Below are 23,281 nucleotides of genomic sequence, written 5' to 3' on the forward strand. Positions count from 1 at the left end.
TGTGGTAAGACTAAAACTCTTCAAAACAGTGCTCCAGCATGGCCACAGTCAAATGACTGAAACAAGTAAAAGAATAAAAGAGTGTGCATGTAAATGAAAGAACATAAAGATAAGTACTTCCTTCAAAATTTTATTTCATATTTCAAAAAATATTCTGACAGTGGACATTCAAAAGAAAGCCAAGCTTGGCTTACCGACTGATGATCAGAAATGAGAAACTCTGAGTACTGGAAATCAGAGCCTCTCAGTTAAATGTATCAAACAATACTCTAAATTTGTAATGAGCCCTGTCATTTGTTGCTTCTAGTAAATCAACAGATATATATAGGTGTAGGAGTGGCTGTGTGGTAAGTAGCTTGCTTACAAACCTCATGGTTCCGGGTTCAGTCCCACTATGTGGCACCTTGGGCAAGTATCTTCTACTATAGCCTCGGGCTGACCAAAGCCTTGTGAGTGGATTTGGTAGATGGAAACTGAAAGAAGCCCATCGTATATATGTATATATATGTGTATATATATATATATATATATATATATATATAGTGTGTGTGTGTGTATATATATGTATATATATATGTGTGTATATATATGTATATATATGTGTATATATATGTATATATATATATGTGTGTATATATATGTATATATATGTGTATATATATGTATATATATATATGTGTATATATATGTATATATATATGTGTATATATATATGTATATATAAGTATATATATGTGTGTATATATATGTATATATAAGTATATATATGTGTGTATATATATATATATATATATATATATATATATGTATATATATATGTATATATATATAAATGTGTATATATATATGTATATATATATATATAATATATATATATATTATATATATATATATATATGTGTGTGTGTGTGTGTATATATATGTATATATATATTTATATGTATGTATATATGTATGTATGTATGTGTGTGCATACGTTTGTGTCTGTGTTTGTCCCCCCACATATTGAGTTCTAACACTCAATATATATATTGCTATGCCTAAGCGAATTCTTAAAATATTTACATAGATAGGAAGAGAGATAGATAGATATGATGAGCTTCTTTAAATTTCTGCCAACCAAATCCACTCACAATATTCTGGTCAGCTGAGGGCTAGAGTAGAAGACACTGGCTCAAGGTGCCATGTAGTGGGACTGAATTCAGAACTATGCATGTGGTTGGGAAGCAAAATTCTTACCACACAGCCATGCTTGGTCCTAGGTGCAGGAGTGGCTGTGTGGTAAGAAGCTTGCTTCCCAACAACATGGCTCCGAGTTTAGGCCCACTACATGAAACCTTGGGCAAGTGTCTTCTACTATGGCCTTGAGCCGACCAAAGCCTTGTGAGTGGATTTGGTAAATGGAAACTGAAAGAAGTCAGTCCTCAATCAAACCATCTAACCCATGCCAGCATGGAAAGTGGATATTAAACCATGATGATGATAATGATGATGTTTGTGTTTGCCCCACCTCCCAATCACTTGACAACCGATGTTGATGTGTTTACATCCCCGTAACTTAACACTTCGGTAAAAGGGACTGATAGAATAAGTTCTAAGCTTACAAAGAATAAGTCCTGGAATCAATTTGTTCAACTAAAGGCAGTGCTCGAGCATGGCCACAGTCAAATGACTGAAATGAGTAAAAGAGTATCTAATCATACACACACACACACACACACATATATAAATTTTCTTCCTCTTCTCTCTCACTCACTCTTTCTTTTTATAATCAATATTCCTGAGATAATGACACAAATGTTGAATAAAACCAGTGAACCACTGATGTCCACCAGTTTCTATTGTCCATATAAATATATATGTATATATATAAAACTGTAGTTGTGTGAGTGTCTGTCCCCTTCGATTTAGATTCCTAACTACTCCCAGATTTTGCGGTGCAGTTTAACCAAATTCGGGTATCTTATAGTCGTGATTCATATCGAGCCCATCTGAGTATTAGCGCGCGTCTACGATGAGTCTACGATTTTAAAAATAATTTAACATCATTTTTTATTCCATTTTAATGCATAATTTTTCATGTGTCGATGGCGGCGGAGTTGGCGTCCATGGTCACACCTGCACCTGTTTGCTTCTCCCCCTTCTTCCCTCCCCCGTGAAGCTGTGGGGAAGGGAGTGTAAGGAAATCAAGGTCGTAAAGCGTTGTCAAGGAGACCAGTGTTCTTTTAGAACAACGACTTCATGGCTTGAAGACACCAAAACAGAAATGGCTAAGAAAGCCCGAATTGGCATCTATAAGGGAAGTAACTCTCTAAAAATGCTTATATAGTTATTTCCCTTACAAACCCGAGCAACGCCGGGCGATACTGCTAGTGTATAATAAAAAAAAGCACAAACAATTTTCAAAGAAATATTGTTTTTTTTGTAAAAAATAAAAAAAGAAAAAGAAAAAAAAAAAGAAGTGGGTGATGATAATTTATATTGGTTGATGGCAAAAATGGGTAACCAGTAGCACTCAGGTTACATACAGTCCTTTATAGCTTTTAGTAAGACATATATAAATATCAAGATTATATAAACATAACTGTTTACTAAAATTTCATAGCATATTCCGTTGGTCTAATAAAGTAAATTTGAACAATTTTGTTTCTTTCTCTCTCACTCACACTTTCTCTCTATTAAGATTTTAGAATTTGCTTAGGGTAATATATAGTGATCCCTGTATTACAGACAAGGTTTATTCAATTAATACTTTAACCCTTTTGATACCAACCTGCTTGAAACTGCCTCTGACTCTGTAGTAGAAATGTCTTGTTTTCAAAAGTTCTGAATTAAAATCTTCCACCAAAGCTTAGTCGCAATTTATGTTCCTAACACTAGTTTAGTGATAAGTTATTTTACTAAATTCTTTGTCATATTTAAAATTAATTGTAAAAAAACACAGAGCATCTCAACAGAAATATGGTAACAAAAGGGTGAATGGTGTAGCTCAATATATGATGAGCAACATCTCAGAAGGCTTGCTGCTAAAATAAAGGTTGCTGATGCTTGATCTTCGAACTGAGGCAGAGTAAAGACAGTAAGACAGGTAAAGCAGATGGTATAAAACAGAGGTAGTAAGAAGTCAACAAGTTCAATTGAACAAAGACTGTTGTAGTGACTGTAAAAGACACAAATCAAATGTGAGCAAATGGCTGAAAGATATTAATATAGGAAGACTTTCTTATCATGTGATGACAGTCATTTTTTTTATGGATGTCAATTTGTCTTCAAAATAAATGTGTGTGTGTGTGTGTGTGCATATGTGGAGTGAATAGTAACATAATCTTAAACCTATGAAAGATACTCCAGTATATAGGGATCAGTACATGTTCGGGTTTTAAATAAGATTTTTTGCCTCTCATAAACAAACATTAGCAAGATGATATGTGTCAGATAACCATGAAAGATCATACAAAACATTGTAAAACCAAAGTGTCTGTTTCTGCAGTGTTCATCCATCATCATGAACTCATCCTTACTCACTATCTGATCATCACCAAAGGTTGTAAGACAAATGGTAGCAATTGTAGAGGACATAGTATGGCCCTTGCTGGATATTGCATTTATTATTAAGAAGATAATAGCATTGTCTGTTCCTGTTAACTGACTCTGTGGTTAGTATGTCCAGCTCTTTGAACCTTCCCTGCAGTCACCAGTCCATCAATTCAGTAACTCCAATTCAGATATATTTCTTTCTTGGAAAATAATATCAAGTGCCTTCTCCATTGGTTCATTGGTCCCGGCAAGATTTCTGACAACTTTCTTTGCCCATACAAAATACTGTTGGACCCTTTCTTCAGTCCAGCCAACTGGTGTACTTCGGTTCAAATCACGAAGGTTGTATAGTTTGTCTGCCAGTTTCACCAACTTTGCACGGTGGCTGCTATTCTTTGCATGTTCGATTTGCAGTTTCTTACGCTCTGCCTTGGCTAGACTTTTGTCGTCTGTTACTTCAGCAACAATTCCTGTCAACAAAAGAGAGAAAATAGACAGTGAGAGATAGATAAAGGTATTATAAGGTATACAAGCACCTTCAGGGACTTGTGGTCAAGAATTTGCAATGACATGGTTTTGAATTTGGATTCACCGCATGGCACATTGGGCATGTTATGACACATTACTACTAGATTGAATTTGGTAAAGGAAAACTCTGCAAAACATTGCCATATGGATGTATGCTAGAATTGCATATTTGTGTGTTTGTGTATGTTTTGTGTGTGTATGTGTCTGTATCTGTGATCATGTTGGTATTTTTGCTTACCTCCCTTACTGCTGTTTATATCCCATAGTTTATCAGTTGGACAAATAGAGATCAATAATATAATTACAAGACTTGAAAACAAGGACTGGTGTAAATATGATTGACTAAATATTTTTAAAAGCAGTGTCCCAGGATGGTTGCACTCCAGTGACTGAAAGCAATAAAAGTGTAAAGAATAACACACACACACACATACGTATGCATGCATGCATGCATGCATGTATGTATGTATGTATGTATGTATGTATGTATGTATGTATGTATGTATGTATGTATGTATGTATGTATGTATGTATGTATGTATGTATGTATGTATGTATGTATGTATGTATGTGTGTGTATATATATATATATATATATACATAAATAAGTGGAGGCACATGGCCTAGTGGTTAGAGCAGCGGACTCGTGGTCAAGGGATTGTGGGTTCGTATCTCAGACCGGGCAATGTGTGTGTTTATGAGCAAAACACCTAAGCTCTACGCAGTTCTGCTGACTCTTTCCTCCTGCATCTTGCAGCTCACCTGCAATGGACTGGCGTCCTGTTCAGGTGGGGAACATATACGCCAGTCTATTGTAGACACTGTGAATTTGAGCTTAAGATCATACTGGTTTCATGAGCCTACACTGCCACACTGGCTCAACATGACTTGGCAGAGGATGCAGTTTTTATACTCATATCCAGGAGTAGTTAAGTTGATTCCATCAACCACAATACACAACTGTTACTTGTTTTAATCACCTTGAAAGGATGAAAAGCAAAGTCAGCCTCAGCAGTATTTGGACTCAAAATGTAGACAGATGAAATACTGCTGAGCATTTTGACTAAGGTGCTAATGATTCTACCAGCTTACCTATGCATATATATGTGTATGTGTGTGTGTGTGTGAATGCGCATGTCTCAGTGGTTAGAGCATCAAGCTTACGATCATGAGGTTGTTAGCTTGAATCCCAGACCGGGCTGCGTATTGTGTTCTTGAGCAAGACACTTTATTTCACATTGCTCCTGTTCACTCAGGTGTTGAAATGAGTCGCAACGTTGCAGGTGCCAAGCTGTATCGGCCTTTGCCTTTCCCTTGGATAACACTGGTGGCATGGAGAGGAGAGGTCGGTATGCATTGGCGACTGCTGGTCTTCCATAAAAACAACCTTGCCCGGACTTATGCCTAGGAGGGTAACTTTCTAGGTGCAATCCCATAGTCAGTCATGACTGAAGGGGGTCTCAGCATACATACATATATATATATATATATATATATATATATATATATATATAGGTTATGAGAGGTAATGGTGTCAAGAAGACCCTAAGGTGTCAGGTAATGCTGAGTCAGTGCTAGCGACAGACTATAGTTAAGCTCCAGTTTCGGTGATTATGCAAATGAGGTGTCCAACATAGGTCATATATCAGCATGTGTATATATAAAAAAATTAACAGAATGAGATAAAAATCCACGGCTGTGAAAGATTTCAGAACAATTATAAATTAGAAGCTGTTTCTGGGATATTTTATATATCCCTTCATCTCACATCCATTTTCACTTCACTCTCTATTTCATATCTTATCTAGAATAACTATTGCTTAACCAATTTCTCACACCATCTCCGATGAAGGGATATATAAAATATCCCGGAAACAGCTGTAAAACCTATTTATAAATGTTCTGAAATCTTTTACAGCTTTGGATTTTTAACTCATTCTTGTTAATTTATATATATATATAAGAATATGTCTATATATATATATAGGTTGCTGAATAAAGAAAATGAATGGGATAAAGAGAGTCTGCCGAATGTTGACCCAACAGAGGGACCAGCTATCCGAGTTGATAGTTCCGTGGTAGCTAAGGCAATTAGAAGCATGAAGACAGGGAAAGCCCCAGGCCCATCAGGAATTACTGCAGAGATGCTCAAAATATCTGGCAGTGTCGGCTATAACCTAGTCACCCGTATAGTCAACCAGGTGATACACGAAGGAGTCATACCCAATGACTGGTGTAGCAGCATACTAGTCAACTGCTACAAAGGTAAAGGTGATGCCCTGGATACAAATAATTACAGAGGTATCAAGCTGTTGGATCAGGTAATGAAGGTTATGGAGAGGGTCATAGCCCAACTAATTAGAGAGAGAGAGTTAGTTTAGATGAGATGCAGTTTGGGTTCGTGCCAGGGAAAAGCACCACTGATGCTATATTCCTGGTAAGGCAGCTGCAGGAGAAATACCTAGCCAAAGATAAGCCCCTGTACCTGGCTTTCGTTGACATGGAGAAAGCCTTTGATAGGGTCCCCCGATCCCTCATCTGGTGGTCAATGAGGAAACTAGGGATAGATGAATGGCTGGTGAGGGCTGTGCAAGCCATGTACAGAGATGCCGTAAGTAAGGTTAGGGTTGGCAACATGTACACAGAAGAATTCAAAGTAGAGGTTGGGGTCCACTAGGGTTCAGTACTCAGCCCCCTCCTATTTATCATAGTCCTCCAGGCAATTGTGGAGGAATTCAAGACAGGCTGCCCCTGGGAGCTCCTCTATGCTGACGACCTCGCTCTAATTGCTGAGTCACTATCAGAACTGGAGCAGAAGTTCCAGGTGTGGAAGGAGGGTTTAGAATCGAGGGGCCTTAGAGTCAACCTAGCTAAAACCAAAGTACTAATAAGTAGAAAGGTAGACAATCCACAAATATCCTCAGGAAGATGGCCCTGCTCGATCTGTAGAAAAGGTGTAGGTAGAAACTCTATAAGATGTACCCAGTGTAAGCTATGGACACATAAGAGGTGCAGCAATGTCAAAGGTAGGCTAACTGGGAAGATAGTTTTTGTATGTGGCAGATGCTCGGGAGCATTGACCTCCGAAAATCTGCAGAAAACAACTTCCGTCACTTTCCGGGGGGAAAAACTAGAAGTAGTTGATAGCTTCCGCTATCTAGGTGACCAAGTCAGTAGTGGGGGTGGGTGCGCTGAAAGTGTAACTGCTAGAATAAGAATAGCCTGGGCAAAGTTTAGGGAGCTCTTACCTCTGCTGGTGACTAAAGGCCTCTCGCTCAGAGTAAAAGGCAGACTGTATGATGCATGTGTACGAACAGCTATGCTACATGGCAGTGAAACATGGGCCGTGACTGCTGAGGACATGCGTAAGCTCGTGAGGAATGAAGCCAGTATGCTCCGATGGATGTGTAATGTCAGTGTACTTACTCGACAGAGCGTTAGTACCTTGAGAGAAATGTTGTACCTAAGAAGCATCAGTTGTGGTGTGCAAGAGAGACGATTGCGCTGGTATGGTCATGTGGCGAGAATGGATGAAGATAGGTGTGTGAGAAAGTGCCAATCCCTAGCAGTTGAGGGAACCCGTGGAAGAGGTAGACCCAGGAAAACCTGGGACGAGGTGGTGAAGCACGACCTTCGGACATTAGGTCTCACCATGGAAATGACTAGAGACCGAGACCTATGGAAGTATGCTGTGCGTGAGAAGACCCGGCAAGACTAGTGAAGCCATATCCCGTGGCCCCTACCTGGGACGTAGTCAGTCCACCTGTGCATACCTTCCTTATTGTGACACTTGAGAAGATCTGTTGAGGCAAGTGAAAATCAAAATCAAAATCAAAATCAAAACCAAATCAAAATAGATGTACATCAATGGAATTTGTATCCTATTTGTATCCTTTATGGTACCAGTGCCGGTGGCACATAAGAAAGCCATCTGAACGTGACCGTAGCCAGTACCGCATCGACTGGCCTCCGTGCTGAAGGCACGTAACAAACACCATCCGAGCATGGCTGTTCGCCAGCCTCGTCTGGCACCTGTGCCGGTGACACATAAGAAAACACCATCCGAGCGTGGCCGTCTGCCAGCCTCGTCTGGCACCTGTGTCGGTGGCACATAAAAAACACCATCCGAGCGTGGCCGTCTGCCAGCCTCGTCTGGCACCTGTGTCGGTGGCACATAAAAAATACCATCCGAGCGTGGCCGTCTGCCAGCCTCGTCTGGCACCTGTGTCGGTGGCACATAAAATCACCCACTACACTCTCGGAGTGGTTGGCATTAGGAAGGGCATCCAGCTGTAGAAACACTGCCAGATCTGACTGGCCTGGTGCAGCCTTCGGGCTTGCCAGACCCCAGTTGAACCGTCCAACCCATGCTAGCATGGAAAGCGGACGTTAAACGATGATGATGATGATGATGATGAAGGATATGTCTATATGTGTATATATATATATATAGTGTTGGGAACTGCTCAAGCATTGAACCTGATACCTTAGGTATAAATATTTTTCAAATTAAAGATAAGAAATCAGAGAAATTCAACAATTCAAAAACATTTCAATACAAACCAAGCCAAAAGGAGTAATTATAATATATTTAATGCATCTCTCATTAAAAAGTTCAATATCAAAACAGCACTAAAAATATTCAATATCGAAACAATACTAAAAATTTCAAAATTACAGACACACCAAAAATATTAAAGATATAATAGACATTATATGTTCAACAAATTATGCAAATCTATGAAAATAAATCAACAATGGTGACAAGCTGGTATTTTATAAATAATGTAGAAATAATTTACAGAAACATGTCATTGCACAGAGAACACTGACATATTTTTCACATATCTTTCTGCATGTATCTGTGTCTGGTGAGCAATAATATTTCTGTGCATATATGTGTGATGTGTATGTACATAAGCTTGTGTCATTGTATGTGTGTATAAGGTTTGTCTATGTGAATGCTTATGTGTAAAGATGTGTATGTGTGTATAAGTATCTATATGTTTGTGTTTGCATGTGTATGGTGTATGAGTATGCTTGTATGTATGTTAACGTTTGTATGTACCAGTGTGTATATAATATAAACGTGATATAAGGTGGTGAGCTGACAGAAACATTAGCATGTTAGGTGCCAGGTGAAATGCTTAGCAGTATTTTGTCTGTCTTCACGTTCTGAGTTCAAATTCTGCCATGGTCAACTTTGCCTTTCATCCTTTTGAGGTCGATAAATTAAGTACCAGTTGCATGCTGGGGGCCATCTAATCGATGACCACCACCCCACCCCCCACCCCCGCTCCCAAAAAATTTCAGGCCTTATACCTAGAAAAGAATATAAATGTGATATGAATATATTAATTAGGTACAGGCCTGGTGGTGTGGTCAAGATGTTTACTTTATAGCCAAGGGGCTCTTGGCTTGATCCTACTGTACAGCACCCTGGGCAAGTGTCACCTGCTTTAGCCTTAGTCTGAGCAATATTTTCTGAGTGGAATTTGGTATATGGGAGCTGTGCAGAAGTTCATTAGATATAACATATATGGCTGACCCAGAAAGACATGGGATGAAGTGGTAAGGACTGATCTCAGGAGGTTGGACCTCACTGAGGAAATGACTATGGACTGAGATGTCTGGCAGTATGATATTCTTGAGAAAACCCACCCATATCAGCGAAACTGAGTTCTAGAAGTACTGTGTGTCCTGCCCACACTCTACCACAACGAACCAAACTACGTCTCTACATCTCTTCTCTTCCTCACATTTCTGCTTCCTGTACTACGATTACCTACCACTCTCCAATTTTGTCCTCTTGATCTGGTGCCATTGTATGATTGCTTTCTGCTTGCTCCCGACCTGTGCGTTCTACCCAGATGCCTTGTCTCACTCTATTATTGCCATCTGCTAGCCCCCAACTTGAGTGTTCCATCCATACATAACAAGAAAACTTTTCCCATACCCCACCTCAACAAACCAATCTACATCTCCTTTTTCTCACATTTCCCCCTTCATTCACTATGTTCTGCTGTATCATTGCTATCTGGTACCCCTCCAACTCTAGATATACCCAGGTCTTTCGCCACTTACTTGCACTCTCTTTGCAATACCCTGTCACTTATATTATGGCATTTGAACCTTAAGGGTATATCCTGGCACTTATCACTATCTATATCTTTCTCTTCCTTTACTCAACCATCTCATTTATACTCTGATCCCCGTTTCTTGTGAGTATGCCTGGCATTTTGCTACCATCTCCCACTATCTCTCACTCTTTCTCCTGCACTTCCTTAAGGTTGGGCAACCATGTATTTTCTTTGTGGCAGCACACCTGTCTCTGTATTCATTCCTGATCTTTCTCTCTCCAGCTGGGTAATCTTGTACTTCCTCTACAGCAAGACACCTGTACCTGTCTCACTATAACCTTTTCATCATCACCTCCTCCAATGCCTGCCTCTCCTCTTAAAAGTTTTTGTCTTGCAAGTACTTGGTGACCCTGTTAGTGCAGGTGCCACATAAAAACACCCAGTCCACACTGTAAAGTGGTTGGTATTCAGAAGGATATTCAGCTGTAAAAACCTTGCCAAAACTGATCTTGCCTGTGCTTGTGCCACGTAAAATGCACTACTCATCCCACCTGTGCTTGTGCCATGTAAAAACACTACTCACCTCACCTGTGCTTGTGCCACATAAAAAGCACTAAGTCCACTCTATTGAGTGGTTGGTATTAGGAAAGGCGTCCAGCTGTAAAAATCCTGCCAAAACAGTCACAGAAGTCTGGTGCAGGCTTCGGCCTGGCCAGCTCTTGTGGTACTATTCCACACATGCTGGCATCGAACATGGACGTTAAATGGTGATGATGATAATGATGATGATGATGATATCATTGGGCTGTTCGATGAAGACAAGCAGGCTGAAACTTCAAACTCACTGTCACTCTTGTTAAATCATTTATATATATATCTACCCATAATAACAAGCAATAGTGTGTGTATGTGTGTGTGTGTGTGCGTGTGCATGTGGGAAACTGGCTGTAAGTGCCTTGAGAGAAAAACTGAATATAAGAGACATCAGATGTGTGCAAAAGAGGCAACTGCACTGGTATGGTTATGTGATGCATATGGATGAGAACAGCTGCCTAAAGAAGTACCAATCTCTGTCTGTGGAGGAAACCTGTGGAAGACATGGGACGTGGTGGGGAAGCATGACCTTTGAGCGATGGGTCTCATGGAGGCGATGACAAGTGATCATGACCCTTGGCAATTTGCTGTGCTTGAAAAGACTCATCAAGCCAAGTGAAAATATAGTTGTGGTCGGTGCCAGTGACACATATGAGCACCCATGCTGGTGACACATAAAAGCAGCCATACTGGTGACACGTTAAGGCACCCATGCTGGTGACACATTAAGACACCCATGCTGGTGACATGTTAAGGCACCCATGCTGGTGACACATTAAGGCACCCATGCTGGTGACACGTTAAGGCATCCATGCTGGTGACACGTAAAGGCACCCATACTGGTGACACGTAAAGGCACCCATGCTGGTGACACGTTAAGGCACCCATGCTGGTGACACGTTAAGGCATCCATGCTGGTGACACGTTAAGGCACCCATACTGGTGACACGTAAAGGCACCCATGCTGGTGACACGTTAAGGCACCCATGCTAGTGACACATGAAAGCAGCCATACTGATGACACATAAAAGGCACCCACTATACTCTTGGAGTGGTTGGCATTAGAAAAGGCATTCAGCTATAGAAAGCAAGCCAAAATCAGACTGGAACCTGGTGCAGCTCTCCAGCTTACCACTTTCAGTCAAACTGTTTAACCCTTTACCAACATGGAAAGCAGACATTAACTGTTATGGTTCTAATATAAACACTATTAGACAGCATAAGAAACAATGTTTGACAGAAAAGAGGTACAGGCCTTTTGATGGGAATTGCCAAAGAGTCAGTTTTAGCAAGAGTAATGTTAATCTCTTCCAACAGGTAATCAAGTAATACCAACACATGTGGTAAACTGAGTATAGAACTTTACCTGCCACTTCTTCACCAAAATGATCTTCAATTTCTTGCAGAGTGGTGTCTGTATCTTCTACTGTGTCATGAAGTAGTGCTGCCTGCAAAGAAAGAAATATATATTTGGTCTTTGATATATATTTGTGTGTATATGTGTATATGTATATATATATATACATATTTATGGAAAGAAACAAGATTAAAAGACACAAATTTATTTTACAAGACTAAAGAATATATTAGAATCATAATAGCAAAAGTATTACACAATATTGTACAAAATAAGATTATTTTGTTCCAACATAATTGGTTTCACTATCACTTTTCAAATTATGAGTTTTGGATGAATTTCTGAATGTCTAATACAGAAATTCATCCAAAACTCTTAATTTGAAAAGGATAGCAAAACTGGTTATTCGGTTGGAAGAAAAAAAATCTTGTTTTGTACAATATTGTGTAATACTTTTGCTATTATCTTGTAAAACAAATCTTGTGTTTTTTAATCTTATTTCTTTCTGTATATATTCAACTACGTGTAATCACCCACCATACTTTCTACATTATATACATATATATATAAATATACATATTATGTAAGGAAATATATACTAGGAATTCCCTTTTCTGGCTGGTAAATCAGTGTTTAAATATATATATATATCCTTTAGGATGCCTTCTAAGTGTTACCCACCATTCTTGTCTTTTTGACCTTAAGGTTATATTTTCTCACTTCTTATTTATTTCATCTTTGTCCATCATCTTAAATTACATTTATTCACTTTCGTATATCCACTCTGTATTGTTTTGCTTGCTCTCAACCCTATATTCTCTGCAACTTTCGTGGACACTGCCAGCATGAGAAGTTCTCAGTCTTATTTTTAATGGTGCAAAACTGAGTTGTACCATTTGGTTGACAACTGATAAAGAATTAGGGACCTTTTGTGTCTGTCTCCCGTCTGCTTGCACACTCAGTATATGGCATGTATTTTTTATGTGTCGTTTGTTTATTTACAATAATTTTTTTTTTATTTATTAAGTAATGAAATGAAAACACACCCCGACTTTTGTCAACAGTAAGTTTCGCATATATATATATATATATATCTTATATCTCTTTTACGTGTTTCAGTCATTTGACTGCGGCCATACTGGAGCACTGCTTTTAGTTGAGTAAATCGACCCCAGAAAAATATATTAAAATAAACAAATAAATCAAGTGATTACCTGGATGACCAGTGGGTCAGTAATACCTCCTTCGTTGGTCAGTATGTAGGACACACCTAAGTGACAAATAGAATGCAAAATCAATATCCATTTTGAATATATATTCTTAATGGAAATAGGCTACTTATAAGAAGTACAAAAGCTAACAAATGTCAAGAACAATAACTCTTAATAAATATATCAGACTCTGACCACACTTAATATTAACATCTGATATGACTAAAATATCTGTTGCTTTCACTAGTTGACTTTAAAGACTCCAGTCTCACTCCAATCTATATTTGTTTATATTACCCCAAAATTTTGACCAACTGATCTACCTTATTATTTTTAGATTTAAAACATCACCAGAGGGATTTTTTATTTACTGTATCAAATGCACAAATATATATTGACCAGAATAAACATGAGTACACTAGCAGCAAATTAGGGGCCCAAATTTTAGATATCATTAATAATTGTTGGAGGTCAAAGTGACTTCTGACTCAGAGGTGAAAGGTTGGTTGTTGGGATATAATACTAGCTATTGTAAGGAGTTGCTTTCTTCAGAAGAGATCCTTGGAAATAGGGAAACCTAGCATTTGGAACAATCATGAAGTTGCTAGCTAAGTGTTGCTCATGACTAAGGGGAAAGACTCACTGTTTTCTTGATATGTATAGCATTTGTGTTCCTTTTTTATGATAGACGGACAAGATTGGTATATCCCCATTGGAAGATGCTTTTGAAATCTCTGTTCATGAAATCAGTGAGGATTTGGCATGTGGTGTCTTGGCTGCAATAATGACCATGGGATAGCACCCAGAATGACCATGGGATAGCACCCAGAATGACCATGGGATAGCACCTGCAATAATGACCATGGGATAGCACCTAGAATGACCATGGGATAGCACCTAGAAAGTTCCCCTCCAAGGCACAAGTTGCCCATGCAGACCAGCCTCCCCTCTCCACACCACAGATGTTATCCAAGGGAAAGGCAAAGGCTGATACAGCTTGGCACCAGTGATATTACAACTCCAAGAATACAACACACAGGCCAGTCTAGGAACTGAACTCACTACTTCATGATGCTCTAACCACTGAGCCATATGCCTTAGTTTGCTGTGAGAAAGAAGCGAGATGAGGTTCTGTCAGAAACACTGGATTTCTCCTCTTCCTTACAATAAACTAAATTATGTATACCATTTTTTGAATTTGTTATATATTATGTTTTGGGTTATTAGTGAATTGTAAGAAAATTCAAGAAACAGCCTAATCTTAATCAATAATAGGTCGATTTGTGCACATTAAGGACTAGAGTAATAAAGAGCTTAACCCTTTCATTACCAACCCGGCTGAAACCGGCTCTGGCTCTTTAGTATAAATGTCTTGTTTTCATAAGTTTTGAATTCAAATCTTCCACCAAATCTTAGTTAAAATTTATGTTCTTAACACTAGCTTAATGATAACAAAGTTAATTTATTAAATTCTTTGTTATAGTTGAAGTAATTGAAAGAAACACAGAGCATCTCAAAATAAATACAGTAATAAAAGGGTTGAAGTAAGAATAAAATAAGTAGTGGGAAAGAAAATAATATTATTCAATGACTAATATGTTGCCTCAGACACATTTTGCTATCATCACCTGAGGATAGTCTGACAGTACAAGATTTCGTACTATTGTAATATTCAAACTTTAAATATGCTGACATCAACTGATCTATTGTTTATCATGTAGATGGCATGTCATATTTATTTAATTTTAAACAATTTTATTTTTCTGTCAACAAATATATACTTCTAAATATTAACAATTTGTTTGCTATAACTTTGACAAGCTACAATGCAGCTATATTTTGATAAGAACACAAAGCAAATGCAGAAAAATATCTGAAATTGTTTCTTGTAGTTGCTGGTTAAAAGAAATATTATTATCCTGGTATGAATATTGCAAGGAGACACTCTCATGCCCTTCTCCCTTTCCATTATAGTCCAGGATTATACACTTGGAGGCTATTAATAAATGTGAACAGGAACATTGCCTTCTCTATTACACCTTAGAAGTCTGTTTCCCTACTATAGGCCTAATGGATGTGGACTGTGCAAATATCATCATCCTGCTGTTTGACCATAAGGAGCAAGCTCAGAAGCTTTTGAGCAGAGTGGAGGTTGGTCTTTGATTGAAGCCATGAAAACCAAGGTCATCACTTACAATGTATTCCAAGGCCATGCACCACTAATGACAACAGGAGTGCTACTCAAATGGAAATCAGACTTCAGATATCTGAGCAAAACCTCAGTGAGAAAGGAATTTTACATGAAAGACTTTGAATAGCATATCCAGTGAATGGACATATTAATCTCAGCTTCTCATATTCAGCTGTAGAGTTTATGTTACTATGTTACTGTGAACGCTGGACTCTAAAATATAGAAGCAGGAATTACTGGATGCTAACAAGAAGTTTGGAAGACTGGCATAGCTGAGGGGACCCACTTGCAGCCTTGTCTAAGAATAATAATAATAATAATGAAATTATTGTATACAGTGCTCAGGTGCACCACAACTTGTCAAAAGTGTGTATAAAGCATATGCAGTAATGTACAAATGTCTGGAAAGCGAACAATGTATGAGTCAGATACATGCTTGTGTGTGTATAGAGGGAGAATTCAGGTGTAGTGTTGGCGAATCTCAGAAAGCATGGAAGTTTTGAAGGATGCAGTGCTCCGACAACTAACAACTGATGCCGGCAGTTTGTTCCATGCTTCAGCAACTCTCGGCGTGAAAATATGTTTCCTAAAGTCATGGGAGCTGTGCTGTTTTCTGACTTTGTAAATATGTCCACGGGTGTTAGACGGGTGGAGTTTGAAAAGGTGCTCAGAGTTATTGTTTGTAAGATGACCTAAATAATGATTAAACTTAACACTAATTTGTTTCCCATAGATGAATGGTTTAAGATACTATCCTAATAATCAACCAAGAACCTGATATTAGCCAGCTATGAAGAACACTGCCTTCTGGGCGACTACAATAAGAAAAATCATTTCCTGTACTTTATTGCAAAACAGGAAAGCGGCATTAATTAAAGGGACATAACTCTGTTATAACTCTATTTTAATAATTGACAAAATTCTCCGGAAAGTTTCTTTAATCATAATATGCATGTCTTCTTAATGCCTTAGTTATTTTCTACATATTTACCGTTAGTAATGAAAAACTGAACTTATCTTAAGGTCCATCAAGTAAAACTCCTTAAACTGATGGAAACAACAACTGTGTACGAAACTAAGGCAAGTTCAGTTTTGCTGCCGATCTTAAATTTGTCTTCTTTTGACAAAGTACGTGGATTCAATTAATAATGATATAATTAAGCTTACAATTAGGTTAAGCTAACCAACATTTCAGACAGCAGAAAAGCAAAACAAAATACATGTTTCTGAAAATGAAGGGCTCGTACTTCAAGGGAAACGGATATGGGATTTTACGACTGAACTTGGTTTCGTAGAGGAATAAATTAAATGCGGCATATATCAAATGCCATAGCTTCGATCATATATTGAAATCGCTCGTTATTCTTGGCTTATCGGCAGCTTACTGATGAAATTAGGTACAAAATCACATATTTTGGGTCTAAGAATAGTATAATATATCGACCACAGCTTGATTTGATCTCGACACCTAAAGGGAAATAATTATGTTCTATTAGGTGCGAGTCATCCCGCAGTTCTATAAAGTAAAGCTCTTAGATCTTGCCAGCCTTACATTTCAAAAATGAATCGCAAGAAAATACCTATTGGATGGTTTATGTATGGTGTTCCTTCCACGTCTTTGCGTTTTTGATTTTTGTGTTTAATAGCCGCGAAGTTGGCACATTTGATCACTGTACTTAACATATCTTCCATGTTTACATTTGTACACAATGCAAACGTGTAAAGCTAGCGAACATTTCAGAAACGAACGTAAAACAAATAGCAGCTCATCCCACTCACGATTTTTCCGGCTTCTACCTTTGCTTTCATTCTGAATGGGCAATTAACTTTATTTATAGTCTACCAATGTAGCAAAAAGAAAGCACGAAAAATATTTGTAGGGTTTTTTTTTCTCCCCTTTCAATTCATAAGTGTTTAAAACGAAAAAAAAAGTGTCCATACACTTTCGATTATCACTGCTATGTGGTTTAATGCAGTTTCGCACCTCTCCTTGAAAAATGCATTTTTTTAAAAAAGTTTTTTTAGATCTTTTCCTTTTGAACGGCACTTTGTAACTATTTCTAGGTAACTAAAAAGTTTTAAACTTCGTATACTGGTAGAATGTGTTTATAAAACATCATTTTCTCTTGGCTTTATTGAGAAAATTCTATAGGTTGTAAGATATTTCGTCTTTAATTTCGAGCATTTCGGCAATTTTAACCAATCGCCGACGTCCATTTAGGTAAATAACATTCTGTGCATAATGAATATGTCTCTCCTTCAAGAAAAAGATTATGTTTATTTACATTTGTGAAGAAAAAAAGATACCTTTCCCCAATCCCTAACCCTAACTCTAACCCTAAATCTAAAATAGATTGAAATGCAATAGATCGATACTAGGACCATAATTATGGGTGATATTTTCATTTGACACCGCTAGAAAAAATCCCATTTTCCGTAGCGGTGTCGTATGAAATTGTCACCCATAATTATAACCCTGGTATCGATCTATTTTAAATTTAGGGTTAGGGATTGGGGGAAGGGTATCTTTTTTCTTCACAAATGTAAATAAACCCAATCTGTTTCTTAAAGGAGGGACATATTATGCACAGAATGTTATTTACGTAAATGGACGTCGGCGATTGGTTAAAATTGCCGAAATGCTCGAAATTAAAGACGAAATATCTTACAAACTATAGAATTTTCTCAATAAAGCCAAGAAAAAATGATGTTTTATAAACACATTCTACCAGTATACGAAGTTTAAAACTTTTTAGTTACCTAAAAATTATGTTACAAAGTGCCATTCAAAAGGAAAAGATCCGTTTTTTTTTTTCAAATTCCTACGTTTTAGATGTCGGAGATTACGAATATGCAAAAAAATTTTAACACCCCCATCACCACCACCACTCCCATTTAAAATTTTGAACTTTCTCGAATTTTTTTTTCTTCCTATGTTTTAGATGATGGAGATTCCGGATATGCAAGAAACTACGTTTTGAAACTTTTAAATTCAGTAAGATAGGTGTATAAAGAAATAGATACATATAAATGTCTTCCTGGGGCTACCGTCTTCTATAGGACCGCCACAGTTGACAAGTATATTTTATGAATAAACGGATAGGGATAAATAGATAGACAGACAAATAAATAGATGGATGGATGAAAATGCTCAAAATTTAAAATTGGAGAGGGGTGAAATTTGAGTCCCTTATTAAACTTTATAACATTAATTATAAAATATTAATGTTTGTTTCTCATAAAATGACTCACATAGGGATGTGGTGTATATTTAATTTACATTATATTATTTACGATTTTTTAAGGCAAACGCAAGTAAAACGCAAATTCTTTTCACTTTAATGTTTTTGTCTGTATTTAATTTCGATTTGCATATGTTCGTCAGTTTGCTACGATCTCTTTAAAGTAAACAAAATCAAAAATTTTAATGTGGGGTGGAGAATTAAAATTTTCTCCTTTTTTTTTTTTTGCATATTCGTAATCTCCGACATCTAAAACGTACGAATCCGAAAGAAAAAATTTTCAGAAAAAATGCATTTTCCAAGGAAAGGTGCGAAACTGCATTAGCACCCAGCTATGTATACTAAAATTACAGTCAATGTTTATAAATACTTTGCTGAAGAAATTGGTTGCACAGGATCCTAGATCACCTGACGTCTCAACGGCAACAGGCAAACACGGATAGCGGCCAACTAGGCTCCAATACATACTGAGTTCTCTCTCCTCTGTGTTACATGCGGCGACACCAAGGTTTACGACAGATGCCGCAAAGTTGGATCCAGAGAACGTGTTGCTGCACGTTGCATCCTAGACTACGGGTCTACCTCCCTCGAATCGGAAGAGGATTATCCCGTCGGGGTGCTTACCGTCCCCACAGTCGGGACCTGCAGGCTCAAGTTGAGACAGGATGCCAGCTACGTCAAGGCCTCTTCTCCCATTCAAGAATATTTATAACTATATATCGGTTGACAAAACGCTACTAAAAACTAACTTCAATAGGAAAGTGTGTGTGCGCGCGCGTGATAAATACAGTTTTACTTCACGATTTCTTGCCAAAAGAGAAAGAGTCGGATTCTAACCTAGATTCAAGGCCCGTTCATTGGAATTTCAACAACATGAACAGGGTATTTTTGCATGTATGTGGATATATGTGCAGTATTTGGAGTCAGTGCGCATGCAAATTTGTATGTTTTGTTTTATATATGTATTCTCATGCTTATAGTTATATGTATAGACAGGCGCGTGCATATGTGTGTGTGTTTGGACACTCACATACACACGTAACAATGTCTCCACTTCTGGTTTTTGTGTTGGCTGTGATTTTAATACATACTACAATGACTTCGATTGCGATACAAAAGTGGTCGAGCACCAAAAATTGCCGATGTACTTATTTATTTGATTAAAGTTAATCCAAACATGAAAACACAACAACGCGAAGACGTGGAACAAGTATAGTGTTATTGGACGTTCAGGAAAGGAAAGAAAGAAGGAGGATTTAACGATTCGAGCGGAGCTCTTCGTCAGAAACATAGAAAAAGGAAAGATCCAAAGAAGGGAAGACGGAGGGAAAAAAATTGCCAACGATACACACGCGACTAGGACCCCGAGCAATTATAATAACTCGGAGAAGAAGCCAACAATGTAGCTAACATCCTTCAAATTACAACCTACCATTTAAAACAAAAAGCGTATTGGATAATGTGGTTCAGGCACTTCATGTCGGAGTGAAAAATGGGATGGTCACAGCTGGAACGATTTTAATTACAGGTCTGCCTGACCGGGGCTGCAGACACCGGTCTTTCCTGTATTCCATGCATCACTTCCTACAAGCACGCAAATCATATATATTGTTCTTCTCCAAATCTCTAATCTCTCAGCCCTTATCTATAGCCCATCTTTTCTGTCTTTGTTATACTCAACTTTGAAATTTACTTTAATAATTATAGACTCCATTCCCCCGCTTTATCCCGCCTCACCTGGATATCAACAAGAAAAAACTGGGTATATAATTAATTAAATTTGTTTCAATATGTAATTCAGGATGAGTAACTCTTATCTTTAGTAGTAATTTGACAATTCTGCACATGTTTCTGGTGGATTAGAGCTCGTCAGCAAAGTATGGTCCGCAAAACGCGACTGTTAAGGGGAGAAATAGCGATAGACGAGATATGATCAATGAGTTGTTAGTGGCTGGAGATATTGGGAAATCGGTAGCGGCAGTGAATATATATAGAAGATTGAAGAAGGGACACTGAGCTCACTTAACCCCTCGACTGCATTTCGTTCTGCCTTAAGGACATCTATATAATCCACAGCTTTTCATTTATCTGCTTTTTGTTTCTATCAGAAGTAATCATTTACTTATGCTCACAAATATAGGCACAAGGAATACAAAAACACTTATCCTCACAAATATAGGCACAAGGACTGAAAAGAATTTTAGTCACAACTATAAGCACAAGGACTAAAAAACACTTATCCTCACATCTATAGGCACATGGACTGAAAAACACTTATCCTCACAACTATAGGCACAAGGACTAAAAAAGGACTTATCATCACAACTATAGGCACAAGGACTAAAAACACTTATCCCCACAACTATAGGCACAAGGACTGAAAAATCACTTATCCTTTATACCCTTTGGCACACGCCACTCGTCTCGGACAACGATGTATCTTTGACCAGCCAGTCTCCGCTTTCGTCTACACCAGACGCCTGCCTACATCGTTGCTGTATGAACACTGCACAATCAACAGACTAACGGCTGCCTCTACACACCAGCAAACAGTACGCCATCTATGTCTACAGAATCAACAGCCCCGCCCCACCACGATGTCTTTCACATATCTTTGTTGCAACCTGTTGTGTTATTTTAGTTTATGTATGGCAGTCATTGTATTTCATAACGGAGAATAAATCGTCGCTTACCAGTGCCTTTCATCTCAAGTCGTATATCATTTACTTATTTATTTATCTTCGTTGTAGCTCCACTAAGATGCAACCTAAAAATTTTAACAGTATTTATTGATTGAACTAAATGCAAATTAGGTAAGTTACTGTGAACATAACGAAAAGCTAACGTATAGGCGCAGGAGTAGCTGTGTGGTAAGTAGCTTGCTTACCAACCACATGGTTCCGGGTTCAGTCCCACTGCGTGGCACCTTGGGCAAGTGTCTTCTACTATAGCCTCGGGTCGACTGAGTGGATTTGGTAGACGGAAACTGAAAGAAGCCTGACGTATATGTATGTATATATATATGTGTGTGTGTGTTTGTCCTCCCAACATCGCTTGACAACCGATGCTGTTGTGTTTGCGTCCCCGTAACTTAGCGGTTCGGCAAAAGAGACCGATAGAATAAGTACTAGGCTTACAAAGAATAAATACCGGGGTCGATTTGCTCGACTAAAGGCGGTGCTCCAGCATGACCGCAGTCAAAATGACTGAAACAAGTAAAAGAGAGTATAAATAAATATGCTGTGACGAAAAATCCAAGTCATTCAATAACTAATATTTTCCGGACCAGTACAGGAAACAAATCCAGGCATGTAACGGTATTGTTATGGACTTCTCGGCGAGGCTAGACTTGCCGAAGTCATGTTAAATGAATCAATTATTAAATAAGCAATATTGTACACGTATTGAATTACCGAGATTACATCTTTTGCTTAGTTGATCTATTTCACTTCTAAGTAAACTAATTTAGTCCATAGTGTCTTCTTTAGTAAATGACTCGTAATGTATTAATTAGTTCCCTCAAATAATAGAATCATGCAGGTGTAAGCTTATCGTGTCCAATAATGTTAGTAACATGGACTTAGTTCGTGTGCCGTTAAGTATTGGTGAAAATTGGAACTATTCTTAGAAGAAGTTAGATAACTCTCAAATTGCTCTTAAATTTTAAGAGTTATTTCCCTTATATGTATTTTTCATTATGTGTATTAATTTTATTGTTTTTCATTGGAGACATTATGCCAATAATAAACACTCAGATTAATTTATTTCATTTTTTTATTTTCATTAGTCAGTTGGTTCAATGGAAAACCAATTGACTAATAATGTTTATTATTGGCATAAAGACCTTCCTGGGAAACAACAAAATGCGTCACAATACGCGAGTTCATATCAAGAATTTTGTAAACTATATACAAAACCAGAAAGTGGTTTTCGTCTTTAGTAAAACAAAATTTTTAATTATTAATGTGAAACCAAAGAAAATTTGTTTTCTTTAACTTCACATCCATTTTTTTCTTTTTTTTTATTGCAGTCATCCGTTATTAAAGGCTTGTCATTTGGTGGAAGCACTCCGTCGGTTACGACGATGAGGGTTCCGGTTGATCCGAATCAACGGAACAGCCTGCTCGTAAAATTAACGTGTAAGTGGCTGAGCACTCCACAGACACGTGCACCCTTAACGTAGTTCTCGGGGATATTCAGCGTGACACAGAGAGTGACAAGGCCGGCCCCTTGAAATACAGGTACAACAGAAACAGGAAGTAAGAGTGAGAGAAAGTGCTTGTCATTTACAGGTGCCAGTTCTAGGTAAAATGCACTCATACAGGTGCTGTGTAGACACTCCTGTGCTGGTGACATATAGAAAGCATCCAGCACACTCTGTAAAATGGTTGGCATTAGGAAGGCATCCAGCCATAGAAGCCATTCGACAACGGGCAATTGGAATCAGGACTGCTCCTTGACTGGCTAGCTCCTGTCAAACAGTCCAACCCATGCCAGTATGGAAAGCAGACGTTAAATGATGGTGACGACGATGATGATGA

The 23,281-nt window shown here is 38.0% G+C and overlaps 1 protein-coding gene and 1 long non-coding RNA gene across 2 annotated transcripts; one reads left to right on the forward strand and one right to left on the reverse strand.

Moving 5' to 3' along the window:
* Nucleotides 1–2,658: 2,658 nt before the first annotated feature.
* Nucleotides 2,659–17,292, reverse strand: LOC115219034 (guanosine-3',5'-bis(diphosphate) 3'-pyrophosphohydrolase MESH1). The gene is made up of 4 exons (XM_029789080.2): nucleotides 17,079–17,292; nucleotides 13,311–13,366; nucleotides 12,106–12,187; nucleotides 2,659–4,007 (listed from the first exon to the last, which is right to left on the reverse strand). The coding sequence occupies exons 1-4, from the start codon at nucleotides 17,188–17,190 to the stop codon at nucleotides 3,703–3,705; spliced, it is 555 nt and encodes a 184-aa protein (XP_029644940.1). The 5' UTR covers nucleotides 17,191–17,292; the 3' UTR covers nucleotides 2,659–3,702.
* On the forward strand, nucleotides 17,253–22,690 carry LOC118765950. The gene is made up of 2 exons (XR_005001858.1): nucleotides 17,253–17,374; nucleotides 22,528–22,690. It is a non-coding gene; the product is annotated as an uncharacterized LOC118765950 (long non-coding RNA).
* Nucleotides 22,691–23,281: the final 591 nt, after the last annotated feature.

The sequence above is a fragment of the Octopus sinensis genome, linkage group LG14 (genome assembly GCF_006345805.1).
Source record: "Octopus sinensis linkage group LG14, ASM634580v1, whole genome shotgun sequence".
Lineage (NCBI taxonomy): Eukaryota > Metazoa > Mollusca > Cephalopoda > Octopoda > Octopodidae > Octopus > Octopus sinensis.

Excerpts from the sequence above, each read along its gene's own strand:
- LOC115219034 (XM_029789080.2), bottom strand. The coding sequence starts at position 17,190 with ATGGAAGATATGTTAAGTACAGTGATCAAATGTGCCAACTTCGCGGCT. Across the intron at positions 13,367-17,078 it reads ATACATAAACCATCCAATAG|GTGTGTCCTACATACTGACC; the intron begins GTATTTTCTTGC and ends TTTGTCACTTAG. Across the intron at positions 4,008-12,105 it reads TTTTGGTGAAGAAGTGGCAG|GAATTGTTGCTGAAGTAACA; the intron begins GTAAAGTTCTAT and ends TTTTGTTGACAG.